This window comes from Mixophyes fleayi, chromosome 1, assembly GCF_038048845.1.
Source record: "Mixophyes fleayi isolate aMixFle1 chromosome 1, aMixFle1.hap1, whole genome shotgun sequence".
NCBI classification, from domain to species: domain Eukaryota; kingdom Metazoa; phylum Chordata; class Amphibia; order Anura; family Limnodynastidae; genus Mixophyes; species Mixophyes fleayi.
Window position 1 is genome coordinate 145,238,799 of NC_134402.1, and position 24,472 is coordinate 145,263,270.

At 38.4% G+C, this 24,472-nt stretch overlaps 2 protein-coding genes across 3 annotated transcripts in view; one reads left to right on the top strand and one right to left on the bottom strand.

Moving 5' to 3' along the window:
• The first annotated feature begins 273 nt into the window (after positions 1-273).
• Positions 274-15,143, top strand: LOC142143528 (alcohol dehydrogenase class-3). 2 transcript variants are annotated; one of them, XM_075201432.1, is made up of 10 exons: positions 1,226-1,814; positions 2,186-2,544; positions 3,142-3,243; positions 3,728-3,869; positions 7,565-7,652; positions 7,881-8,100; positions 10,105-10,365; positions 12,218-12,353; positions 14,012-14,150; positions 14,917-15,143. In XM_075201432.1, exons 1-10 carry the CDS (start codon positions 1,262-1,264, stop codon positions 14,939-14,941), a joined length of 2,025 nt encoding a protein of 674 aa, XP_075057533.1. In that variant the 5' UTR covers positions 1,226-1,261; the 3' UTR covers positions 14,942-15,143. The 2 variants fall into 2 exon arrangements, with proteins under 2 accessions (XP_075057541.1, XP_075057533.1); XM_075201440.1 differs by lacking the exons at positions 1,226-1,814; positions 2,186-2,544 and adding an exon at positions 274-398.
• Positions 15,144-15,488: 345 nt separating this feature from the next.
• Positions 15,489-24,472, bottom strand: part of LOC142143522 (complement C3-like) — a 183,812-nt gene continuing 174,828 nt past the window's right edge. Inside the window, exons 40-41 of the mRNA XM_075201418.1 lie at positions 20,085-20,226; positions 15,489-16,744 (exon numbers count right to left, since the gene is read on the bottom strand). Coding sequence (XP_075057519.1) covers positions 16,645-16,744; positions 20,085-20,226 — 242 coding nt within the window. The 3' untranslated portion in view covers positions 15,489-16,644. The remainder of the gene's footprint in view (positions 16,745-20,084; positions 20,227-24,472) is intronic.

The window sequence follows — 24,472 nt, forward strand, 5'->3', positions numbered from 1 at the left end:
ATATAGTATCCCTGGGTAAAACGGTGACATATCAAAATAAGTTATCTAGCTTCTGCAAATAAATGTTTTAATTTCTAGAAACCATAATACCATTTATCGCAGTGAATTACAATACTTAGATTTGTTTATGTTGAAAGGATGTTAAAGACAGACGCATCCTGTAAAAAAACAACACGTATTGGTGCATAGAAATGTGGGTGGCCAAAATACTCTGATTTCAGCAACTTGTCAATAATGTCTAGGGTCCTTCTGTGCTGTAGGTGGCGCATATGACAACGTCTAATGCAGGTGCTGGGCGTGCAAGGCGCCTTTTAGTCGGCAAGGAGTGGGAGTGGAAATCTAGTGTACGGTAGTGTGAGCTTCGCAGTACAACGTGGATCATGGACACAGCGGGGAAGGTGAGCTGTCAGCGGAGAGAGGGATTACTGCTGTACTGTGGGCTGTGGCTGGACGAATTGTGGGGCCCTCGGTATTGTGACGAGTGGGATCGTGTGTTAGCAGCTGTGAACTTGAACTACTGCTCAGTGTGCTCAACAGTAATGACACTCCAGGAATAGGCTGTTTTCTTAGACTGCAAGTGTCACTATCTTATTTGTGTATTATCTATTGGCAAAGTCTTTAGCATGGGTTACTGATGATACAACCTTATTTTCAGTAAAAGTGCATTCCACCTACTGACGTTTGTACATATAACGTACAGTTACCAAAGGAGTGTCGGGGTAGTAATCATCGCGAATGTAGATACATAGAAAAAGGAGTTGTGATCACTACTGCTGCTTACTAGTGATATCATAGTAGTTTATAGGTTGCTGTGTCACATCTACCAACTGACCTTAAATTGTATATATTGTATGGTTTTTTTTTTACAGATGTGCTCTGCTCATACTTATACCCCATTCATACTGCACCAAAATACCGGGTTTTTGCCAGGGCGAGCTCAAACGACCCGGGTCTTGGTGCAGTATGAATGGAACAACTCAAAAATCCCGGGTCTTCAACCTGAGATTTATCAAGGGGTAATTCCCGGGTCGCCTGCACTATGAATGGTGCAACCCGGGTTTTTTAACCCGGGTTGCACAGAAAACAATCTGATTGGCTGTCTGACTGTCTCTGGAGGATGATGTCATCGGTTGGAGCCCCTGGAAGATTCTAGAAGGAGTTTAGGAGAAATGGTGGAGTGCAGATAAAGCTGAAGCAGAATAGGAGTTTATTGGAGAAAATTGCTTTTATTTCACTGAAAAAGTGTGTATTAACAGCAATAATGACACACTGGATGGAGGAAGAGGTGCGTGAGCTGCAGAATGTCAGAGAGGAGGAAGAAATTAGAAGGCAAGTGACTGGGACTGTGAAGGATGCCATAGTGTACTACAACATCGCCAAAATACTCACACAACATGGCATAAAGAGGACACAGCAACAAGTCCTGAACACATTGCAGTCCCTGAAGAAGCAGCACACTAAAGTCCATGACCACAACAGGCGCAAAAGTGGCGCTGCAAGAATGGACTGGCCCTTTTATGACCAGTGCAATATGGTCTTTGGACATTCTCCTCTGACAAATCCAATTGCACTGTCATCTTCTAGCAATGTGGATGCGGCTATACCAACACCACCAGAGAGCACACAGACAAGCGGGGCCGCAACGGTAATAATAGAAGATTCTGCAACAGATGACACCAACGTTTCTTGTGACGAACTAAAAGTTTCACAGCCATTCCCTGCTGCGCAAGTCGTTACAGATACTTCGCAAGAAACGCAGCCAGAACCAGTGCAGGTGTCAGAGTCTACGCCAGGTCCCAGTTTACGCTCCAACAGTAAGTATCTTTAATAATCTCACATAACAACCAACTATATATACATACCAATATATCTACATAATTGGCAAAAAAAAATTAACTGTATAAACATAACTGCCAAAAACAGAGAACTATATCAACAGAAATGCAAGCCAAATACCAATATATCTACATAACTTAAAAAATAGAACTATATCAACAAAAAGCCCAAAAGACAAATATAATACACTTCAAAGTATTAAAACATTAACACGCATATGTTGCAGTGCAAAACTACTGGGCAAGAGGGAGGAGGCCTCACGCACATATCAGCGTACAACACTGCTTTTTTGTTCTGCCACATTATATATTCTAATGTATGTTTTACTGTGTTTTTTTTCTACGTACAGTTTACAACGTTCCTGAAAAACGCAAAAGGCCCAACAAAATGGAACAAGCAACTAAAACAATGACAACTGTCATGATGGATCAACTGCGGGAGATGGACAGCACCATGAGGGAACACGAGAATACACAACTACAGCGTTTCATGGACAATGAGCGGGATCTCCAGGACTCTTTCCTCATGCAAATCATGAACATGCAGGAACGCGTGTTACGCGAAAATCGTGACTGTATGATGGGATTCATGGACAGACTCCTCTCACGGGTGCAGGCACCTCCTCCAAGTCCTTACTATTATGACGGACATTATCCTATGTACCAGCGGGGGCAACCCATGTTAGGCAACAATAACCCTCCAAACCCGGTACACAATACACAACATGCTCAACCTATGGGTAACCCCAACATAGAATACCCACCTGGTAACCAAACCACTCCACAACCAGAAATGCCACAATATCGGCAATTGTGATAATCATGTTTTATGGACAAATGTTTAACAGTTAATTGTTATCATGTATGTTACGTGTGATCTGGAAACACGCCGTTCGCTTCACATATTACGTGAAAAGCAAATTTGCACTTACTGTTTTTGCACATTTGTGTCTTCTGTTTACTACTTGTGTATATATTTTTTTGCATCCTGCCTATAATTTTATTAATATCTGTTCTTTTTCTGTATATGTTGCCAAAGTCTCATAAGTTTCACTTATGGCAGACTTAGAATTACCTATCGCTTGAAATGTGTGTTTTAAAATATTTAGAATGACGACAAGCTAATCTTCATTTACAGTTATTAAGGAAGTTTGCAGAAGATAATAAAGAATTTTATATCAAAGCTAGGGTTGTAAAAATCAGTATAGAAATTGCTGCAGGGTTCAGGAATGTTGCATATTGTTTTAATCCCTTTGTAGTTTTTATATTTATTATTAATAATATATATATATATTTTTTTTTGTAGGTAATCAAATGCAAAGCTGCAATTGCCTGGGAAGCGGGGAAGCCCCTGTCAATTGAGGAAGTGGAAGTATCGCCCCCTAAAGCTCATGAAGTCCGAATTAAGGTAACCGTTTCATTTACTGCCCTCTAAATATATAGCAATAAGTCTGCAGCATTTGAAACTAAAATACTAATCACTTCCTGAGTGAGTAGTTTGCCTTGTTTTATAGTGATGGCAATAAGAACCAATAAATATAAAAGTCTCTTATTGTCCTTTTCATTTACACTTATGTCTCTGAAATCTGAACAACGCCCAGGTTGACTGTTTACTGAACTAGATTTTGCCTTTTCAACCATGAAACTGCTACTATTATCCCAGTGTGCACTTGCTTCAATCAATTACGCCATTTCTTGCCGTGCTAGGTTCGTCTATTTGCATATATCAGTCATTTGAGGGATTTCCTATGTAGCATATTGTAGGCCTTGAAAAATGGATTAAAAAAAAAAAAAAGGATGTCTGTGGTAACAGTCAACAACTTTGGTTAAGGTTTCTATAAGTGCATTGTATAAATGTGAATGAGTGTTTATTGCTGTGCCCAATTTTGCAGATCATGTCCACCGCTGTATGTCATACTGACGCCTATACTTTAAGTGGGGCTGACCCTGAAGGATGTTTCCCAGTGATACTTGGTCATGAAGGAGCTGGCATTGTGGAGAGTGTTGGGGAAGGAGTTACAAAAGTTAAAGCTGGTAAGTACATATCCACAATACTGTGAAGAAAAGCTAAAATCTGTCTGTGTGATCTGCGCTGTCACACTTCTGTCTGCCGTCCTGTTGCCTTACTTGTCCGTAGTTCTCACACCACTTCTCCCCGGGCCCTCCCTCTGCCATTTTTTTTTTTTTTATTATTATTATTTTTAATTTTTTTTCTTTTTTTTAATTGAATACTAGCTGCATGGCAATATAAACACTGTATGGATACAAATAGAAATGCAGTACTTGTTATTCACAAAACAAGAAAGCAGGTAGAAGGAGGCGCTTGTGTGTCTAATCAATGTTTTATACTTGATCGATGTCTCTTCATATATCAGTCACTTCGTGCAAAGATAAAGTTTCCAATCTCTCACGATTCTGTTGTGCAATGATTATATAGCGATAGTTCAAAATGTTCTCTGTTCAGAATAAATTCCTCGAAGATTTTTTAGTGATCCAGTGTTTAATGCAAAATAATAAATAAAAAAAAAATCATAGTGCAATATGTTTAATATGATTGACTGAATTATAAAGTGAAACTTATAATATAAATTCTGACATCATTATCCAACAATGTTTGTCTTTTACCGTTCAAAAAACTGGATTAATGCTCATAAAGTGCTCATAAAAAGGCCTTTGATACAGTGCCACACAAGAGGTTGGTTTACAAAATAAGGGAACTGGGTCTAGAAATCAAAATTTGTACTTGGATCGAAAACTGGTTAGAGAATAGGGAACAGAGAGTTGTGATAAATGGAACATTTTCTAATTGGTCAAAGGTCTTAAGTGGAGTTCCTCAAGGTTCCGTGCTGGGACCACTCCTTTTTAATATATTTATTAATGACCTTGGTGATGGTTTAGAGAGTAAAGTTTCTATTTTTGCAGATGACACTAAACTCTGTAAGGTAATAAAATCAGAGCAAGATGTAGCTTCTCTACAGAGAGACTTAAATAAACTGGAGGATTGGGCGGCTAAATGGAATATGAGGTTTAACACAGATAAATGTAAGGTTATGCATTCAGGGATCAAAAACAAGAACGCAATCTATAAATTAAATGGAATTAATTTGGGAGAATCTATAATGGAAAAGGATTTGGGAGTGCTCGTAGACAGTAGACTTAGCAATAGTGCTCAATGTCAAGCAGCAGCTGCAAGGGCAAACAAAGTATTGGCATGCATAAAAAGGGGCATAGATGCAAGGGAAGACAGTGTAATTTTGCCACTGTATAAATCATTGGTAAGACCTCATCTTGAATATGCAGTACAGTTCTGGGCACCACTCTATAAAAAAGATAATTTGGAACTAGAAAGGGTTCAGAGAAGGGCGACAAAATTGATAAAGGGTATGGAGTCATTAAGTTATGAGGAAAGGTTAGCCAGTTTAGGCATGTTTACTTTAGAAAAGAGGCGTCTAAGGGGAGATATGATTACTATGTACAAATACATTAGGGGTCAATACAGAGAGCTTTCATGGGAACTTTTTACCCCAAGGACCATACACAGGACACGTGGTCATCCCCTAAGGTTAGAGGAGAGGAAATTTCACAACCAGCAAAGGAAGGGGTTCTTTACAGTAAGGGCAGTCAAGATATGGAATTCATTGCCAGGGAAGGTTGTGATGGCAGATTCAATAGATATGTTTAAGAAAGGGTTAGACAAATTTTTAGCGGAAAGGTGTATCCAGGGATACGACCGTTAATTTAAAATAAAGGATAGTAGTGGATATAGGGTAAAAATTGGATTGCAATATTGAGTCTGGGGGGGATTTTCAAAATTGAAACAGATGGGCGGTTGCCTACTCTGGATTAATTACAAATATAAGTGCAGGATCGCAGGAGATCCAAAATAGGTTGAACTTGATGGACTGGTGTCTTTTTTCAACCTCATCAACTATGTAACTATGTAAAATAAAAACTTGTTTTAATTACCAGTGTAAATACTGCAAAAGAATATTTTACATCAAGAAACATTCATTTTGTACAATATCTTTTATTGTTTGTCTTCCACCTGCTTTGTTGTTTTGTGAATTGTATATGGGACTCTTTATAGGCATGGGGTCCAAGTTGTGTTATTTTGCCCCTTAATAATTTCCAGGCAGTACCCATCATTGTTTAGCTTTACCAGTGCAATCTGTATATATCTAAATAGAAAAACTATTGGATACATGAATGCTAAGGGTCTATCATTTAAAATTTGTTTGATATGTCAACATGGGTTACTTCTCATTCACACTAGAAGATTGCTTATTGTTTGTTTTTATTCCTGATAACTGACCTTTTGGGCTGTTGCAGCTCTAGTGATGTTGAAGTACATTCCATATGAATTAAATGTTGAATTGTACTGATATGGATTATTTTAAACTTTCATAGTTTTTGCCATTTATTTTAATTGAAATGGGTAATATTTTGTAAAATGTCACATTTTACTTTGAATATTGCATATATTTTTTTATAATCTGCTAAATCATTGTAAAGACCCATACACATTGATTGTTTCATATTCACCCATATGCATTGTATAGCTTTCAACTGCAGTGACCACAACATAAACCCCTCTTCCAATAAAGAATTGCTATGTCTGTGTAGAAATGCCGGCCTTGCATTCTCTTTGAGGACTTGTGTACTGGCAAGACATTTCTAATTGGCTTTTATGCCTTGTTGTGGTGAATGCTGGGTAACATTTTATGGGTGAATATAATACCTTGTAAATGTGTCCTGATGTGGCTAAGATGGTGCTGGTTCTACTGTAAATTTTTGGCATCCTTGATACATAGAAATAAAATTAACTTGCACGTCTTTCACAATTTTATAGTCTGTATTTGTGGTTATGAAAGTGCTTACACAAGGGTGAACATGATCCCTATGTAAACTGGCATATTTATGACAATAGTAAAGCATATATTGCTGTATGTTGTTTCCAGAGCTTTGTGGCATTTTATTTATTCGTTATTCTGCAACAGGCTTGTCCGCTATGGATTTTTTTGTTTTTAAAAATGGACCCATTCTCAGAAATATGACACCCCACTCCTTACAGTCAGGTCTTGGTGTGCTCTGAATGGTGATGTTTTGAGAAAGTGTATGACACTAGTGTCACACTGAACTCTTCATAGTTTTAGAAACACTTTGGGGCGTATTCAATTGTCGGCGTAAACGCTGAAAATCCTGCGTTCCGCGCACTATTACCGTTATTACGGTAATAGTGCGCGGGGAAAACAGTTAATACGGTAATTTTCTCGCTGGTAGTAGTTTTAACGCCGCGGGACTTTCGGAGAATTGAATATGCCCTGATTTCTTTTATAGAATTGGTGGAGTTTTTGTATTTTGTAACTGGGGACATTGTTGTTTATTATTACATTGTTTGGGCTATTTTAATGCTCTTGCAGGATAGGGTGTTTTGCTAGGTGGTCCATTTTAGTGTTCAGACAGTATGGAAGGTAGATAAACCAGAGGCATAAATTTGTGTGGATAATACATTTCTAAGGAATGATTTTCTTAGAATACATGTAGAAGATATACAGCATTAATTTTTAATAAAGTTATTCAGTATGCAATATTTTCAAAAATGTGATTAGCTGTTATAGGTAAATTGTCTAATGTGAGTTGCAGTTGTGTTTGTCACTGTAGCTGTTGAAAATAAAACGTTTAATGGGGAGAAAAACAAAGCAAATTGTTAATGGCTTTATATTTTTCAGGAGACAAAGTTATTCCTTTGTATATTCCGCAATGTGGAGAATGCAAATTTTGCTTGAATCCTAAAACCAACTTATGTCAAAAGATCAGGTAGTATAAATTTCTATATCAATTGTTACTGTGAATATTCATGGTTTCCTTTAAATATATTTGTGTGTTTATTTATAGGTCTTTAATGTTTTGTGAAGTTTAAATTGATTGTTCTTGCTACAAACTGTGTAGTTAGTGTTACTGGTTATGCTGTATTTATTTTGTGAAGATTTTCTAGCGTATAAAGTCTGACTGCTGTTGAACCAAGTCTCATTGTTTGTGTAACAGGATTACTCAAGGTCAGGGATTCATGCCTGATGGTACTAGCCGTTTTACCTGCAAAGGGAAGCAGATTTTCCACTTCATGGGCACCAGCACCTTCTCTGAATACACAGTTGTTGCTGACATCTCTGTTGCTAAAATAGAGGACTCTGCTCCTGTGGACAAAGTCTGCTTGTTGGGTTGTGGTGTTTCAACTGGATATGGAGCTGCTCTGAACACTGCCAAGGTGAGCAGATTTATGCTGTGGTTCATTCCTTTTAGTATAACCTATTCTCTGCCAATTAACGGAAAGGAGAACTAATACATCTGTGTTTGGGACATGGTTATTTCTTTTCATTCACGCCTTTTACCTACAAAATTTTTAGCTCCTCTTTGAAACATTTAGGTTCATAATTTTAATATATACTAATACGCAGAAGATTGTTTATGGACTCCCAGAGATGGATAAACAAGGAAGAGATTATAATATAGATTTCACAATTAATGTTAATATATGCATCTGTTTAAAGAGTAAATCCTACTTCAGAAACCTTTGAGCATTATAAGGAATATAGCATCCCTACTGTAAATTATTACGGATATGAAGTTGCCTCAGGTTCGCTGTATTAATGCACTCTGCCTACATCCTTATGCTTCTATATGGTACCAGAATTTCTGTGACTTCTAATATCCATATAATTTTATAGCAGGGAGTGTTATTCCAAATATAATATTTTAAAAACTTTATATGTCACCTTGATATACTATTTGAGACTTTGATTGTAATTGCATCATTTGGTTGGTGCTATAGCTTTGGTTTTGCCTAGAATACCTATCTTTAAAAGCCAACTCAAAGGCAAAAAAAAGCAATGTAATAATTTGGGGCAACAGTAGATTTGTACTTGCTATAACAGTGTCCCAAATCCAACAACATGTCATTCTGTCACTCACTTAATGCCCTCTCTGTAGTATTTTATGAAGCAAGGGTCTCGTAATACGACGCTCTTCCTTTAGACCAGTTAAGGGCAACAGTTGGAAATAAGCCAAGATATGGTTATTGTGGAATATCACACAAACGAGATATCAATCAATTTAGGCGAAAATACCAGGCGGTACTCCGCACTTTAAGCCCAACACTCGCCCCTTTCCCAATAGAGCTGTCAATCACTGCCTTTCCCAGAGTGATGAGCTGCCAGATGTGCTGGATTTGTTCACACCTCTACTGCAAGGTAGGTACCCAGTTTACTGTTCCCCTGCTTTTGTCAGTTTCGTAACCAAGTCCGGGGAAGCTTTGAAAGTCCATAGAAGTAGTCCCTATCCAGCAATCAGTCTAACTCAGGCCTTAACCCCAGTGTCAAGACTGTCCCGAGCAGGAGAGTCCCATCTATGGGGTGAAGTTACCTTTTGTCCCTAGTGAGGGGTTCCATGATGGGGTGAATTCAGCATGAAGGGGCTTAGATAAGGATACCTCATTGGATTGGTGCCTGCTTATAGCAGGGTCCTCTGCAAACCTATCACCACTCCCGCCCCCATCCCTCACATAGCAGTTGGCACCCTGTGGTGCTGGGCTCCTGGAAGTCTGCTTGAGTCAGCGTGAAACAATGGGCACCCGTTTTTATCTTTTAACCATACAAAGGAATGTGATCCCATAGCAGGACCGCGTGAGCATCTCCCTGTTTTTGGCCAGTGGTTGACGCAGCTTCCTACACAGTGCAGCCAGTCAGCTTGGCAATATTTAAAAACAGGTTACCTGAACCTTCAACTTGCCATTATATACATATATGCATGCACAGTTAACATGTGAGGGGAGAGGGGGGACCACTGGATATCAGCAAAGTGCCCAAGCAATGGTTAAGACTTCACTGGACCATTGCCTAGCTATGATAGCTATCAATGGGTTTCATAACACTGATATGTGGCTAAATTCTATGTTGTAAGTTAGTTATGCAGTCCAGGCAAATAGACCATTACCTAGGAATTGCAGTATTCTAACGATCTATATATTTTGTGATTTTTCTCACTTCTGATATTGGTAAATAAAAAAATGTTTTTTTATTATAATTTCTTATTAGCCTCTGGGCATTTGGATGTTTAGTGTCTTCATGTTTGTAATTGCCACCAACATTTTTGCTGTTTGACTTTTGCAATCTCTGTTGTTTGTTGTAAATGAAAACATGTATTAAAAAATGTAGTCCTCTATCTGACCCTCTGATTAAAAAGTCTGAAAAGTGCATCTGCTGTTTCATTCCAGGTGGAGCCCGGCTCAACATGTGCAGTGTTTGGCCTTGGAGGGGTTGGTCTAGCGGTTATTATGGGATGTAAAGTAGCTGGTGCTACTCGCATTATCGGAATTGACCTCAACAAGGAAAAATTTGCAAAGGCTACAGAGTTTGGAGCTACTGAGTGCATCAGTCCTGCAGACTACAAAAAACCTATCCAGGAAGTTCTGGTTGAACTGACTGATGGAGGCGTAGACTATTCTTTTGAGTGTATTGGAAATGTTGGCGTTATGGTAATAACCACATATGATATAATTTGTTTTGTAATTTAATACATGTACCTCAAACATTTTATTCTATAATATATTTATTTATTTTTATTCTATTGGCCGACCACCTATTACAGGATCATTAAACCCTGAAAATGTTATTTAGCCGCCTCTTCTCATTGTGCTGGACTTCAGTGAGAGAGCAAAAAGGTTCAGGTTGTCCAAGAGTGTGATGACTGAACCCTGCAATATATGTATAATGACTGCTGCATGCTAAACTAACATGTTTGGTGCTTGGCTGTTTATTATTTATTGTAGGACTTAGGAGTGCTGCAGTGTAGCAGCCTGCATTCACGGTTGCCCAACTTCTGGCCTAAAGAAGTGCTGTTTTCAAATGGTCAGCCTAGCTTGGATAACCAGCAGAAGAAGGGGGTAGTAATGTTGTGTGTATGTGGCTGATGTGAGGGTTGGGGGTGGTGAGATTTCAATGGTTTGCTAGTCTTTTTAGCTAATGATCTTTCTGAGCCTCTTTGCATGGAGAGTGCACCTCAGCTTGCATACAATCACAACCCATTTTATTTATGTCATAGTAAACTACAAATAAAATTAGTATTTAATATGTATTTATCAAATGGTTTTCGCAGCTAAAATAAAACTAAAACTTGGCTATATACTGTGGCCAATACAGTGAAATAGTAGAACTCGTGCTTCTGTACCCTGTTGTCTGTTCAAATGGCTCTCTGCTTTCCTGCTGCCTTCATTATCGTTGCACTGAACTGTAGAGTTTGAAGTACAATCTATTGTTTTGTAAGGTGCCACTGTGCTCCGCAGTGCTGGACAGTGGGGAAAACAGGTCATACGATATAGACAAAATTAAATGCAGGTGTGAAAAGAGTGGTATGGAGGAAGCTTACAGCCTATTGGAGGAAAAGGCACAACTTGGAGAGTTATGGGGCTGTACCAGAGTAATATAGGTAAAATTAAGGTTGGCTCTAATAAAGAGGTGGGTTTTCAAAGAAAAGGATAGATAGATTTGGATGGCATCAGTGTAGAGGTGATGCTACAGACCAAATGAGCAAACTATGTCATGAGGATAGATGTAGGTTGATCAAACACAAGGCCAAGAACTGAGCCTTCTGGGACACCAACAGATTGTGAGAGAGGAGGATTCGCCAGATGTAGAAATGCTGAAGGAGAGGTTGATTATAAAGTGAATCGGTAAAGAACTGTCATGAAGGGCGTGCGGGAGAATATTGTGCTCAATGGTGTCAAAAGCAGCAGTGGGATGTGGTGCAGTTTGGTAGAGAAGTGATTTGAAGTTGGCAAAGAGGTGTCAGATTTTAAGACTGATTTTTAGAAAAGTGAAGTAGTTGTGTTGTACGATGTAAGAACTTTGATTTTTTTGTAAAAAAATTTTTTTGTAGTAGTAGTTTGTGATGGAATATCATCATCTTCAGTGACTATCAGTAGTTCGGTAGCACTTTTGCAGGTATAGGTTTTGTCTGGTGTACCATGCTTGAGGTTTGGATTGCCAAAGACTGGTGCAATCTTAAAGATCTAAGGTTGAAGTGATTGTGGTGTAGAAAAAGGCAGCTAGATTAGGACAGACTGAGTAGTTGTAGGAAAGATACATTTTTATTGAAGATGAGAAGCAAGTAGGGTTGAAAGAATTTAGGTGTCGCTGTTTGAGTTCCTATCCCTCTGAATAACTGCTAAATTTCCTCCATGTTCTGTGCAGTTGATTAATACACTTTCACTGTGTACTTTCCGCATGCAATATGTACTTAATTTTAGTTACGTGGACAGCCACTTTTACAGTTGAGTTACAAAGTCTAGTCTTGTCTTGTATCATTTGTCAAAAAATAATTGTATTTAGAGAGCAGCATTGGAGGCCTGCCACAAAGGCTGGGGTGTCAGCGTCATTGTGGGTGTGGCGGCATCTGGACAGGAAATCTCAACTCGTCCATTTCAGCTGGTCACTGGGCGCACATGGAAAGGAACTGCTTTTGGAGGTGAGATTGGCATCATTTAAATTCGGGCTAATGAAAGTTTTGTAACTTTATACCAGGCAAAATGTATGACCACCAAAATATCTAATGAATACAAATGTAAGTAGCTTTTTATGCAACATACAAAATGGACACACTGAAAATAATTTGTTTTTTAGCAGTGGAGATGCATTTGTATACAACAAAGTGGTTTGGTGACTCCCTTGTGTAGTATTCCTATGAGAACTGTCTGCTGCTGTTCTTGAGTGTTTTTGTTTGATGTTAACCACAAGAAAAACAAAATAGTTTACCTATATGAATTTTGTCTTTATCTTAGGAGAGCCATGACTTTCTTCTTGTACCATATTGAATATATTTTTAATTCCATTAAATAGAAATAAAAAGGCATAATCTGATGTATTTTAAGAGGGGAATTTAATTGGCCTTGTTGCTGCCAAAATTAACATGGCCTGCGGACTATTACCGGTAGTACAGTAATTTGTAACGCAGAAATCTGGGTTACAATTGCCGTATTAATGGTAATAGAGCGCAAGCAGCGTTACTTTTGGCAGTAACACGGCCAATTGAATTCCCCCCCCAAGACTTTTTTTTTTTTTTTTTTTCATAGTTATGTGACAGGGATGCAAATGCAAATATATAATTGAGCTGCCTCTATTTACATGGTCCGATAGCACTAGCTGGCAGGACTGCCTTCTGCTGGGTGAGGTCTTGGTAACGTCATAAGATTTCCTCTTCTGATGATGAAGCAGCATTTTGAATTCACTACTGCGATCAGGGTGTCAGCAACTGAATAAAACAGTCATATAGGGGCATATTCAATTGACGGTGGGATCGTATTAACGGTTTTCCCGTGCAGGATTACCGTAATAACTGTAATATTTTTTGAGTGCGGGATTTTCGGTGATCCCGCCGTCAATTGTATATGCCCCTATATGACTGTTTTATTCAGTTGCTGACACCCTGATCGCAGTACACAGCATTCAAAGTCTATTTTCCTTAAATCCATACTTCTTTAGTACCTACACTGTGATAATTGGTGCCACTAAGGTCTTTTAACTAATGTCTCAAAAAAAGGCTTCAACAGTATTTTGTAAATAAAATGTATTCTTCAATATCTGTATTTTCTGTCCTTTATAATCGGGGAAGATTCCAGGTTCTTGTGAGGGGTGGTAATGTTAGCGATTTTTCCATCTTTATAAATGCTCATGCCTGAGTTCTGTAGAAATTTTTTATTAGTAAAGCGCTGATAATAGAAACCGTTGTTTCAAGTGTTATACCTGTACTTACTACCACTGTTTTCTAGCTTTGCAATAGCACTCCGGTTTTCAAAACAAATCTTGTTCTGTCCACGGTATATCCATGGTATACATGTTGCGGAAGCGTACAGACAGCTAGAAGGGAAAATGCTAGTAATAAACACCTGAAACTTGCTTGACATGTGTTTTCACTGTTATTTTAAACAAAACAAAAAAATACTGCTGCAACTCAATGTCAAATTTGTGCTTTGAGAAGTTTCATTCTTTTCCCCCAAGCTATACTCTTGTGATTTTGTAGTGTTCATCTAATTGCACTTTGTAGATCATGTAATACCTTTTTATAAAAATCCTGAAAGTAAAGGGGAAAAAAAAAAACTAAATGTGACCAGTTTAATTCTATTACAGGTTGGAAGAGTGTAGAGAGTGTACCCAAGTTGGTCTCTGAATACATGGCTAAAAAAATTAAAGTTGATGAATTTGTGACTCATAATTTGCCCTTCAGTTCTATTAATGAAGCCTTTGAACTGATGCATGATGGGAAGAGGTAAGCTTATTGTGAATATGCTGTAATAAACACACTTCTATTACTCTAGTTACTGTGCTTTTGCAAAAACAATATCATCATCATCACCATTTATTTATATAGCGCCACTGATTCCACAGCGCTGTACAGAGAACTCATTCACATCAGTCCCTGCCCCATTGGAGCTTACAGTCTAAATTCCCTAACATACACACAAACACACACAGACAGAGAGAGACTAAGGTCAATTTTTGATAGCAGCCAATTAACCTACTAGTATGTTTTTGTAGTGTGGGAGGAAACCGGAGAAAAGCCACGCAAACACGTGGAGAACATACAAACACCACACAGAAGGCCATGGTTGGGATTTGAACTCATGACCTCGGTGGTGTGAGGCAGAAGTGCTAACTACTTAGCCACTTTACTGCCCCTCTGCATAAATACATATGCCACATCTAAGGCAAAGCAATGATGCATTTAAATCTGGGTCTTGATCACTTTTGCAAACATATGTCAACAGATTTGCAGCATTGATACAAAAAAAATAATTGAAAAACAACTTTAAAACTAATTGAAAGCAGCAGGGTAGATTTTTATTTTTGTATAAAATAGTAATTTTATATTCTTACATGTTTGAAGAATGAAAAAAAAAATGTTTGTTAGCAGTGTATAATTCTTAATTTTAGAATTTGTTCTACAACGCACAGATATGTAACTGCTGTATATGGTTATGTTTGTTGCATTTTTATTAATATTTTTTTATTGAATTTTTATTTTTTCTCTACAGCATTCGTAGTGTGTTGAACTACTAGAAACTTTTGGAAGAAAGCTGTATAGACACACGCAGTTGTTAGTTCTAACATAGTTGCCTCCAATATTGCAAAAATTGTGCTTTTAAAAAAGAAAAAAAAAATCTGGTTTCAATCTTTGACTGATTTCAATGTTCTTTGTTTCGAACATCAGCCCATTTTGTAAGCTAGCTCCAATTTCTAATAAACAAACATTTCTACTCTGCATTGATTTGTTAATTTTGTCAAGCATGCCAAATTCATACAAAACTGACAAAAGGTTATTTTCTTTTAAGTGCTTGTAAATATGGGTTGGGTATGATCTGCCGACAGCCAGACTGTTAACACCAAAATGTCGACAGTCAGAAATATCGACAGGTTCGGTGTGTCTGCATGATTAAAATGGCGATGTTTGTAACTGTCAACATTCAAATGGAAATGTCGGCACAAGCCGTTAATTCATAACAAAAAAAACACAGCATGTTGCATCCTCTCCTGCCCGCCCCGATACACATTAACCGTAGTGCGGCACGCTTTTTCTTTTGTTATGTATTGTTCCTTCAGCTACTGCGACTGTTGACAATGACTGTCTGCTTTACTACCTGTCGACAGTAACATATGTTGCCATTTTAGCCACGTAGACACACTGAACCTGTCAATGTTTCTGACTGTCAACGTTTTGGTGTCAACAGTCTGGCTGTTGACAGGTTCAGCTTTGGCAGATTGATTATATCCCATAATATAACTGCGGTGAAGCAATTGTCTATGCTAATTATGATGACTAGGTCATGTATGTAACCTACTCACAAATGTTGTAATACTAAGTTGCCTTTTGTCCTGTCATTAGTCTATGGTTCAGCATCCCAACTTGAACTGTGGGTGTGCTGAACTATAGGAGGCCTGGTCCCACAGCTTGTACCTACACTGTAGCACTTGAACTACAAAGGGAGTTTGGGAATATCTTTCATTTTCTAGTTTGTTATAACACTTGATAAATCCTTGATTTAGTTAGATAATCCATGTGAAACATCGAGTTTTTTAATAAGCTTATTAACGTCATCCTGGTTTCCTACATATCCTTTTTTTTTATTTATTTTTTTATTGAAATTTTGTTGAATACTGCCTTGATTATCAGCTCGATATTATAGGTCAGTGCCCAACAGCCCAGGAGTTTTATTTCACCTCCATACATGTCCTTGTTTACCAAGGCATATGTTTCTCCCCAGCCTTGGAACAAGGTACAAGCCATGGAGCTTGGATTATAGTGCGAGGTTGGGGTGATCCCTTCAGTATGCCTACTGATTGGTTTTTGACATGTTGTACCATTGTTGAGTAGATTTACTTATTATTCTGTGTCCAAGTCATGACATTATACTACCAGGATTTAATTTTATTTCTTTTTAAGTCATACTTAATTTACAGTGCTGCACATGCATGCATCTTCCCTTTATTAATTATACAAATTTTCGGATATTGGTAACTTTTCCAAATAACACCCCCACTTCTGAATTTATAAGGTACACACACTTTTATATGAGCTCCCTTCATTCAGTTTGTATATTTTTAATATTGACAGGTGAAAAAAAAAAAGCTGTAACAAACTATTGTCTGTTCTGCTAGAACAATAAAAACGTTTTTATGAAGTCGAACTTTGGTGAAAACTGAGCACTAATCTTCTTCTGAAGTTGCACTGATGGGATCACACACATTTGTTTTGTGTTTGAGTCTTAAGTATTACATCCGTTTGTTTTCATGGTGTCTGCAAACTCTGTCAAAGCTTGATCATTTTGCCAAATGAGGATGTAGGATTTACTGCTAAACACATACCTGAAGAAAAATCAAAATACATATTATTCTCATTAATAACAGACCTAGAAAAATTAAACCATGGATTAACTGTACATGTCAAGAAAAGTGATACACAGTAAGTTATTTATAACTGGTTTTAGAACCATTCACTATATTTTGTACTCTTATGAAAATAAGGCAGATAATGGTAAAATGTACTTCAAACAATTTGCTAAAACCAGCAATACATACACTCTTGGATGAATTTGCATATTGCAGGACAATGCAATTCTTATATGGTTCTCTTTAGACCACCTCTTGGACACAACCTTATTGATAGGATGAAGTCTGACTCCTATTAGACAGGGCACTAGATATAAGTTTTTTTTTTTGTTTGTTTGTTTTTTATTTAGTTTTCCCCTATATTATTACTGAGTCTCTCCTTCATGCAGGCTTTTATCGTCTGACACCTAGAGCATGACAGAAGGGACTGTGGGTTCTCCCTGTATTGTACGATTCCTCCATTGGCGATTCTCCAGAAATTGCATCTCATACTACCCATGGGGAATATGATGAAGCAGAAGGCTGCAGAGGGGTCACAACTCTGGACCTCCCTAATTCCGTTCACACCTTGGGCATAGTTGGGAAGTGGGGGATATAGGACTTGGATTTTCAGTGGTACTTGGCACTTCTACCTTGCAGAATAGGATGTAGTTACATTTTCTGTTAGAACTTATTATATTATTATTATTACTAATTTTTATTTATAGGGCGCCACAAGGTGTCCGTAGCGCCGTACAGGGACAAACTAATTACAATACAAGGTGAGACAGCACAGTACAGTAAACAGTAAGCACAGTAACTCAGCAAGCTCAATGCACAACTAGAGAGGGCGGGGGAAGGGGGAGGGAGGATCCGCAAACGACGGAGCCCAAGAAGGAGGGCGCGGAAGACAGGGAGACCCCCAGAGGGGGGAGGAGGGAGCAAGAGGGGGCGGGGGGTGGAGGGTCCTCCAGGAGGAGGGCTAAGTAGCTGGAGAGCAGAGTTAGAAGTGGTGGAAACAGGAGGAGAGATGGCCCTGCTCAGAGGAAGGTACAATCTAAGGGGAGGGGTGGACAGACAGGGAGAGTAGGGGGACGGAGGCAGGGAAGGGGGAGAGGCAGAAGATAATGTAGGAAGTTAAGTGGGAGACTGAAAGGCTTTAAAAAAAAGGTGGGTTTTAAAGCCCGTTTGAAACTGGACAGATTAGGGGAAGTTCTGATGGAGGGGAGGGAGCTTGTTCCAGTGGAGGGGGGCAGCGCGGATGAAGTATTGGATACGCGCGTGGGAGGAGATTATAAGGGGGGGAAGAGAGGCAACTGTCAGAGGCAGAACGGAGATGAAGATTTCACACAACAGCTTCATTAGCCTAATCCAATGTAAATGTCTGTTGCATTACTAGAAAATTTGGAAAATCATTGATCATCTCCAATATGTATAAGTAGTCTGGCCTTTTTCTTCTCCATTTGTGAATTTTAATAATGCTAAGAAAATGGCAGAAGAGCAGTGTTGCAGGATCTTTAAAAGTACTGCATTATGGCACCCATGGCTTCCAGACTGGCTCATAGTGCTGCGAGCGAGGCTACTGTGTTCATGGCAACTTCTTATTGCAGATTTCCTGGAGTGTTCCTCCCATCACTAAGACGCCCTGTGATATCACAACTCTGATCGCCACTACAGTTAATATCCGAGGTGTGTAGGCTTCTTTTTTTTCCCACCTACTTTCCTGCTCCCCAGTACAAATTGAAATCTCTTCCATGCTCCATGTATTGGGACATGCCTTCCAGCTCTCGCAGTGCAGATTCTGCATCAGAGAACATTAAGGCTCCTCCTTTTTCCCTTCTCAAACACAGGAAATTGGGTTATTTTTCAATTTTAATTTAGTGTGTGGCTCTTAGCTCCTATTGTATATTGTTCCTTTTAACTCAGGAAGCCGGCTACATTTAAACAAAGTGCAACCCCCTTTGGACGTCGCGGTCTAAGCCAAAGCTTAACTTTGCGATCAGTGCCAACTTTAGCTACCGCTGTCCATTTTGGTTCCACTCGCAGTGATGTAACTCCCGGTGTCCCTTACTGAGTCACAGGTCGTTATGGCCTTAAGACCAGATGACACACTTTTACACAGAGTTCATCTGTATGTTTAGGTAGTTGCTTTTGCCATTCAGGTGTCAATATGATCCCAAATGGGCCAAAGCTCCATGTGTTGCTGTGTATCAGATTCCTGTCAGTCACCTTGCTCATGCATAGGCCACCTAAATCCAAAATGCCTGGCTCTCAGAACAGAATGTTAGAGGAGGGCAATATTTATCAATTTGCAGGTAACTAGTTGTTTATCACCAATGTTGATCCTGGTGATGCTGTTCTGCACAAGCAGTTTGATGCAAATGGTTTGTAAATTAAACGGTCAGGACCTCTAGGATCCCGATTTCTTGCTACCTCTGTTTTTGCAGTAAACCTACCTTCCTTATATGTGCAATAAATTGTACTTTTGGAATTGGAAGCTCTTGATAAACATTAGGGCAGCCTTCACTTTACAGCCTTGTACCCATTTATTCAGATCTATGTTCTCTTGGGAAATATTCCTTCCTGTCCTAACCAATTGACTTTTGGAAGTTTCTATCATTAAGGCTGTGCCCCCCTGAAGTAGGTTGTTTTTTTTTTTGTTTGGGGGTCGGGGTGTTTTTGTTGCTTTTTGTTTATTTAACAATAAATCTTTTTCTCTCCTTACATTTTTAGCCACTCTCCTTTGATATGCACCTATTGTATTATTGACCAGGTGTAAAGTTTCTTTTGTTTTTATTTTCTTGTTTTTATTTTCTTTTGTTTTTTTATTTGCTGTACCTTCTGGTTATTCCTATATGGTTCATTTTATGTTTTTGTTTTCTAGGCTGTTTTTATTTTTCTGTTTCTGTCACTTTAAATGTACTTTCCTGTTGCAGAGAGTAGGAGCCTGAAATTCTCTTTATAAAATCATTCTGTGACATAAGCATAGAAGTTATTCCATAGATCTCTGCCTCCAATCTTTTCTCTGTCTGTTTTTATTTAATTTTTTCCAAACATTTTATATTTGCTGGTTGCAATGTAATTATTTTTTTTGTTTGTTTTTTTTTTAAACAAAAACCTCCATTTCATTATTAAAAAATTATATATATATATATATTTTTTTTACAATTTAGTTGTTTGAAAACAAAACATTTTGTTCATATTGAGTTTCAAAACATGCCTTGTAATAATCACTTGATTTAACGGGAAACAACAAGTAGAATTCCATAAAATATTTGCGATAGGAAAACTGCAAAGGGAGATGTATTGATCAGGATCTCTCTCTTTTGGTACTTACAATGATGACACTTCCCATACATCAGTATAGTGATTCATGATAAGATACTCCATGTTGGTTTTTAGTTGAAGAGAGTCCCTGCAGGCCATATGACCAATGAACTGCCTCTTCTCACCAGCACTTATGTATTGGATATCTGCACCTGCAAGATAAGAAACACTTGACAACTAGATGGATGGGAACACCTTATCTTCTATACTTGTACGTGCTTTTGATGAGCTCTGTAGATACTGTGAAATCGTCGGGGCAGTTACTCCTGTGCATTGTATGTGCCAAAAAAAGGCATATAACTATGCAGTATAACCTCTGTTGGTATGTGTAGATGTATGCTATCAGGGTTGCCAACTCTGAAATGAAAAATAAGCCCAAACCAATCCTAACAAGCCCAAAAAAAAAAAGCCCGCCCCCCCCCCCACAGATCGAGGTCTGTGATTGGTTGACATTTTAGTGTCTGGTTGACAACACAGTGTTGTATGCATTTTCAGGGCAGAGTGAGAGCATGAGGTATGATGATACACCCTGCTTAGTAACAGTGTACATTGTGATACAGTACATTCTGCAGTTGTACCTGGAGGGGTAAAATGAGCCTTTGGGCTAGATTTACTAAGCTGCGGGTTTGAGAAAGTGGGGATGTTGCCTATAGCAACCAATCAGATTCTAGCTTTCATTTATTTAGTGCTTTCTACAAGATGACAGCTAGAATCTGATTGGTTGCTATAGGCAACATCCCCACTTTTTCAAACCCGCAGCTTAGTAAATCTAGCCCTTTGTCTTCATTTCAATTTCATTCAATTTTATATCAGTCTGGGGGAGTTTTTATTGCTGTACCTAAGCAAAGGGAAGTGTTACTGAATAGCTGGAACAGCCGCCCAGACCTGCAGCCCTTCCGAAATATGTTCTGCTTGAAAGAGAAGGTGTGAGAGCGTTCATTCATTCTATACAGAAATAACCAAGGAGGGAGGTGAGTACTTTACACATAGAACAGTGGGGGAGGTCAGGTGCCGGCTAGAACACGCTCTTTCATAGTTCAGTCAGCATCGGGAGTGGAAACTACCTCACTGGAACAGCCTAAAGGGAGGGAGATATACACAACTGCTGGAATAGCTGATACTTGGGATTGGCCAGGGGGTGGCAGAGTTCGGTGGCTCGCAGTGGAGGGGGAGTCGCCCTCCCTTTGGAACAGCAGCCCTGGATAGTGAGCGGAGGGAAAGAAACTCGAAGTAGGTTTAACTAACCATGAGCTTTCCAGGTGCTTTCACAGCTTTCACAGGTCAGTGTTTCCAAGCCCAAATATAAGCGACAAGCGGCAGCTTAAAAAAACCCGCAACTCGGGTAAAAAAGAAGCCCAATTCCGCTTGTTATAAGCGGAATTGGCAACTATGTATGTTATGTGTAGTTGGTGGAAGTGACCACTACCGTCCGCTTGCTATTCAGGAAGTGCCGGATGACGGGAAATACCTGGCAGCCATCTTCAGTTCCCAGTATATATACCACACAGTAAAGTTCTCACAGTTCTCCAGTCTCTTCCTCTTGATTTGAACTCACAGTTCTACAGTATGTGCAGGATGTTTTGTGAATGTGTCGAGATGCAAGTGGCACGGTGCTTTTCCCTTTCATTTCAGTAGGATTTTTAGCATATAGAAAGTGGGCTATTGAAACCAATTGGGGAAGCTCCACAAGTAAATATTAAAATAAAAATAAAATAGCCGGTGCAATAACCAAGCCAGTGGAAACCAGCCCCAGTGCTACCTATCCTTAGCCTGATCCCACAGGTAAACCTAGAACATGGGACCACCTGTCATAGTTAGAACCAGATCCAGGATAGTCAGTACAGGGCTGGAACATCCTTCTGGAGGAAAGGGGTATAAAAACAAGCTCTGTGATGAAAAATGCTGGAGCTCTTCATGGAACACCTGGGTTGTGTGTGTCAGGGTAATGAGGAATATTGGGACAACTGGTGTAGCAAGTTTGCCACCTTAGTGGTCTTAGTATAATGTTAAAGCGTCCTTAAAACCTCTCCCTATCATACAAATATAGCATAGAATAGGTAAATAAAATGTTTCTACACATTTATAAAAAAAAAATAAGTGAAACATTCCTGCAATACTCTCATTTATTACTTAACACTAATATAATCCAATGGGAATTATTGCAATATTTAATTGAAAAATAAATGCAAGACAGTTTGTTGGTTTCTTTTGGGTTTTTTTTTATTCCAAAGAGAAATCCACATTCTATCCTATTTTAATGAAATGCAAATGTCCTCAAAGGATGAGAAATATTAGAACACAGGAACATGCACTGAAACTGGAGGGAAGTTACTTCACAGAAAGGGTAGTGGATAAGTAGCCTTCCATCAGAGGTGGTAGAGGCTAATACAGTAGGGCAATTTAAACATGCTTGGGATTAAAGGATCAAATAGAATTTGAGTTTACCATAGGTTAAAAATTGGGTAGACTAGATGGACCAAGTGGTTCTTATCTGCCATCAAATTCTATGTTTCTATGAAATCAAAGGCTGGTCTTTTAAACCAGTTTGAAAAATTAGTAATCCAAAAGGGAATTGTCTTTAAGAAAATCCAAGCCATATCCTTTAATCCAAAAATAAATCCAACAGAGATCTTCATTTTTCTTTTATTTCTTTCTTTATTTTTTTTTATAAACCAAAGCAAAAAAACCCCAACAGATGCAAGATACCATCACAAACCGCTCCTCTTGGAGCATCACCGCAGAATGAGAGAAGAATCCAATGACTGGGACTCCTAGCAACTAACGAGTGGTTTTCCCACACTAGACATGATGTGATGTGATTGGCTGGTGGGAAGAGGCGTCCTGGGAACTCCCTGCTTTGATTGCACAACACTAAAGATTAATTGAATCTATTAATGTGGGGAAAAAACAATTACAAAGTGCAGTGCACCTCCTTTGTTATAAAGTACATAAGTCATTTATTTCAGTGGAGTTTCTAGATGTAGTACATAACTCCATTGAAATGAATTGGTAGTAGAAATCAATAGGAGGCAAAAAATACAACACAACACTAGTTAAGATGCTTGGGTTAACCTCCAGTGGGTATGCACACAATACGTTTCCAAAACAAGTGTGGTGATATGCTTTGCACACACCGAAATGAAACAAGTAGCATTCAGAAATCTTGACGCAGACACACATGAAAGCAAGTGGGTACGGAGCCAGAATAGGATGTGTTTTTCTTTTTATTAGATGAATTGCATGCATTTCACTTGCGCCGAAAATGCAAATTAGACTCACCGTTTGAATGCCAGTGGATGACCACTTTTACAGTATTGGAATATTGATCTATTAAGAACATTCAATCTTTCAAGAAGGCCATTTTGCAATAGCGACATACTGTACAGCCTCATATATTATGTTTTAAATATTTTTAACTATCAATGTTAACTATTCCCTCGAAAAAGAAAAGTAATGATAAGCATTGATAATAACTCATTCAGTATATTTCTGTAGATAGATGGTGGACTTTGTACAAAGGTGCTATTTATAAAAGGCACCTCAATATGGCAGCGGTGTGTTACAGTCCCCAGCCCTATACCCAGAACACAATGATCAATGAAGTAAGTGACCACCAGGCTTCAAATTGCTGTACATGACATTCAAAGCGAAAGTAATGTACAGCTTAGGAAGTCGGGGCGACGAGACTGAGCACAAGATGATTAGTCAAAAGTGATTTTCCCCAGTTTAGGGAAGCCCGTGTTGGGGAACAAAATGCTAAATGAATGAATAAACAACTGTAAAATAGTTTACCATACCAGTACAGCACCTGCCTGATGTCACACATAAAGGGAGGTTTGGGCAATGTTTAATAGTAAGGAAATTCTTTTAGAAATGTTCTGTTTTCTTGGGGTCTGTCTTCTACTGAGGAACTGTCTGCCTTCCATCAGGCAAATTACAAAAATATGTATTTTTTTCTCTTTTTATCCCTGCTTTATTTTTTAAAAAAACTATTTTGTATGTATATTTTCTGTATGTCAACTTATCACTTTTAGTCAATAAGCATTGTAATAGTGTGTGTGTGTGTGTGTGTGTGTGTGTGTGTGTGTGTGTGTGTGTGTGTGTGTGTGTGTGTGTGTGTGTATGTATGTATATATGTATGTATATATGTATGTATATATGTATGTATATATGTATGTATATATGTATGTATATATGTATGTATATATGTATGTATATATGTATGTATATATGTATATATATATGTATATATATATGTATATATATATATATATATATATATATATATATATATATATATATCATATGCGCCAGACAACGTGAAGTGGGTAGAATTGGGCCAAATAAACCTGGTATCCTCACTATACTCATTTAATATTTGCGTTCGAGCACAACGCC

Excerpts from the sequence above, each read along its gene's own strand:
- LOC142143528 (XM_075201432.1), top strand. The coding sequence starts at position 1,262 with ATGACACACTGGATGGAGGAAGAGGTGCGTGAGCTGCAGAATGTCAGA. Across the intron at positions 2,545-3,141 it reads ACAATAACCCTCCAAACCCG|GTAATCAAATGCAAAGCTGC; the intron begins GTACACAATACA and ends TTTTTTTTGTAG. Across the intron at positions 8,101-10,104 it reads CTGCTCTGAACACTGCCAAG|GTGGAGCCCGGCTCAACATG; the intron begins GTGAGCAGATTT and ends GTTTCATTCCAG.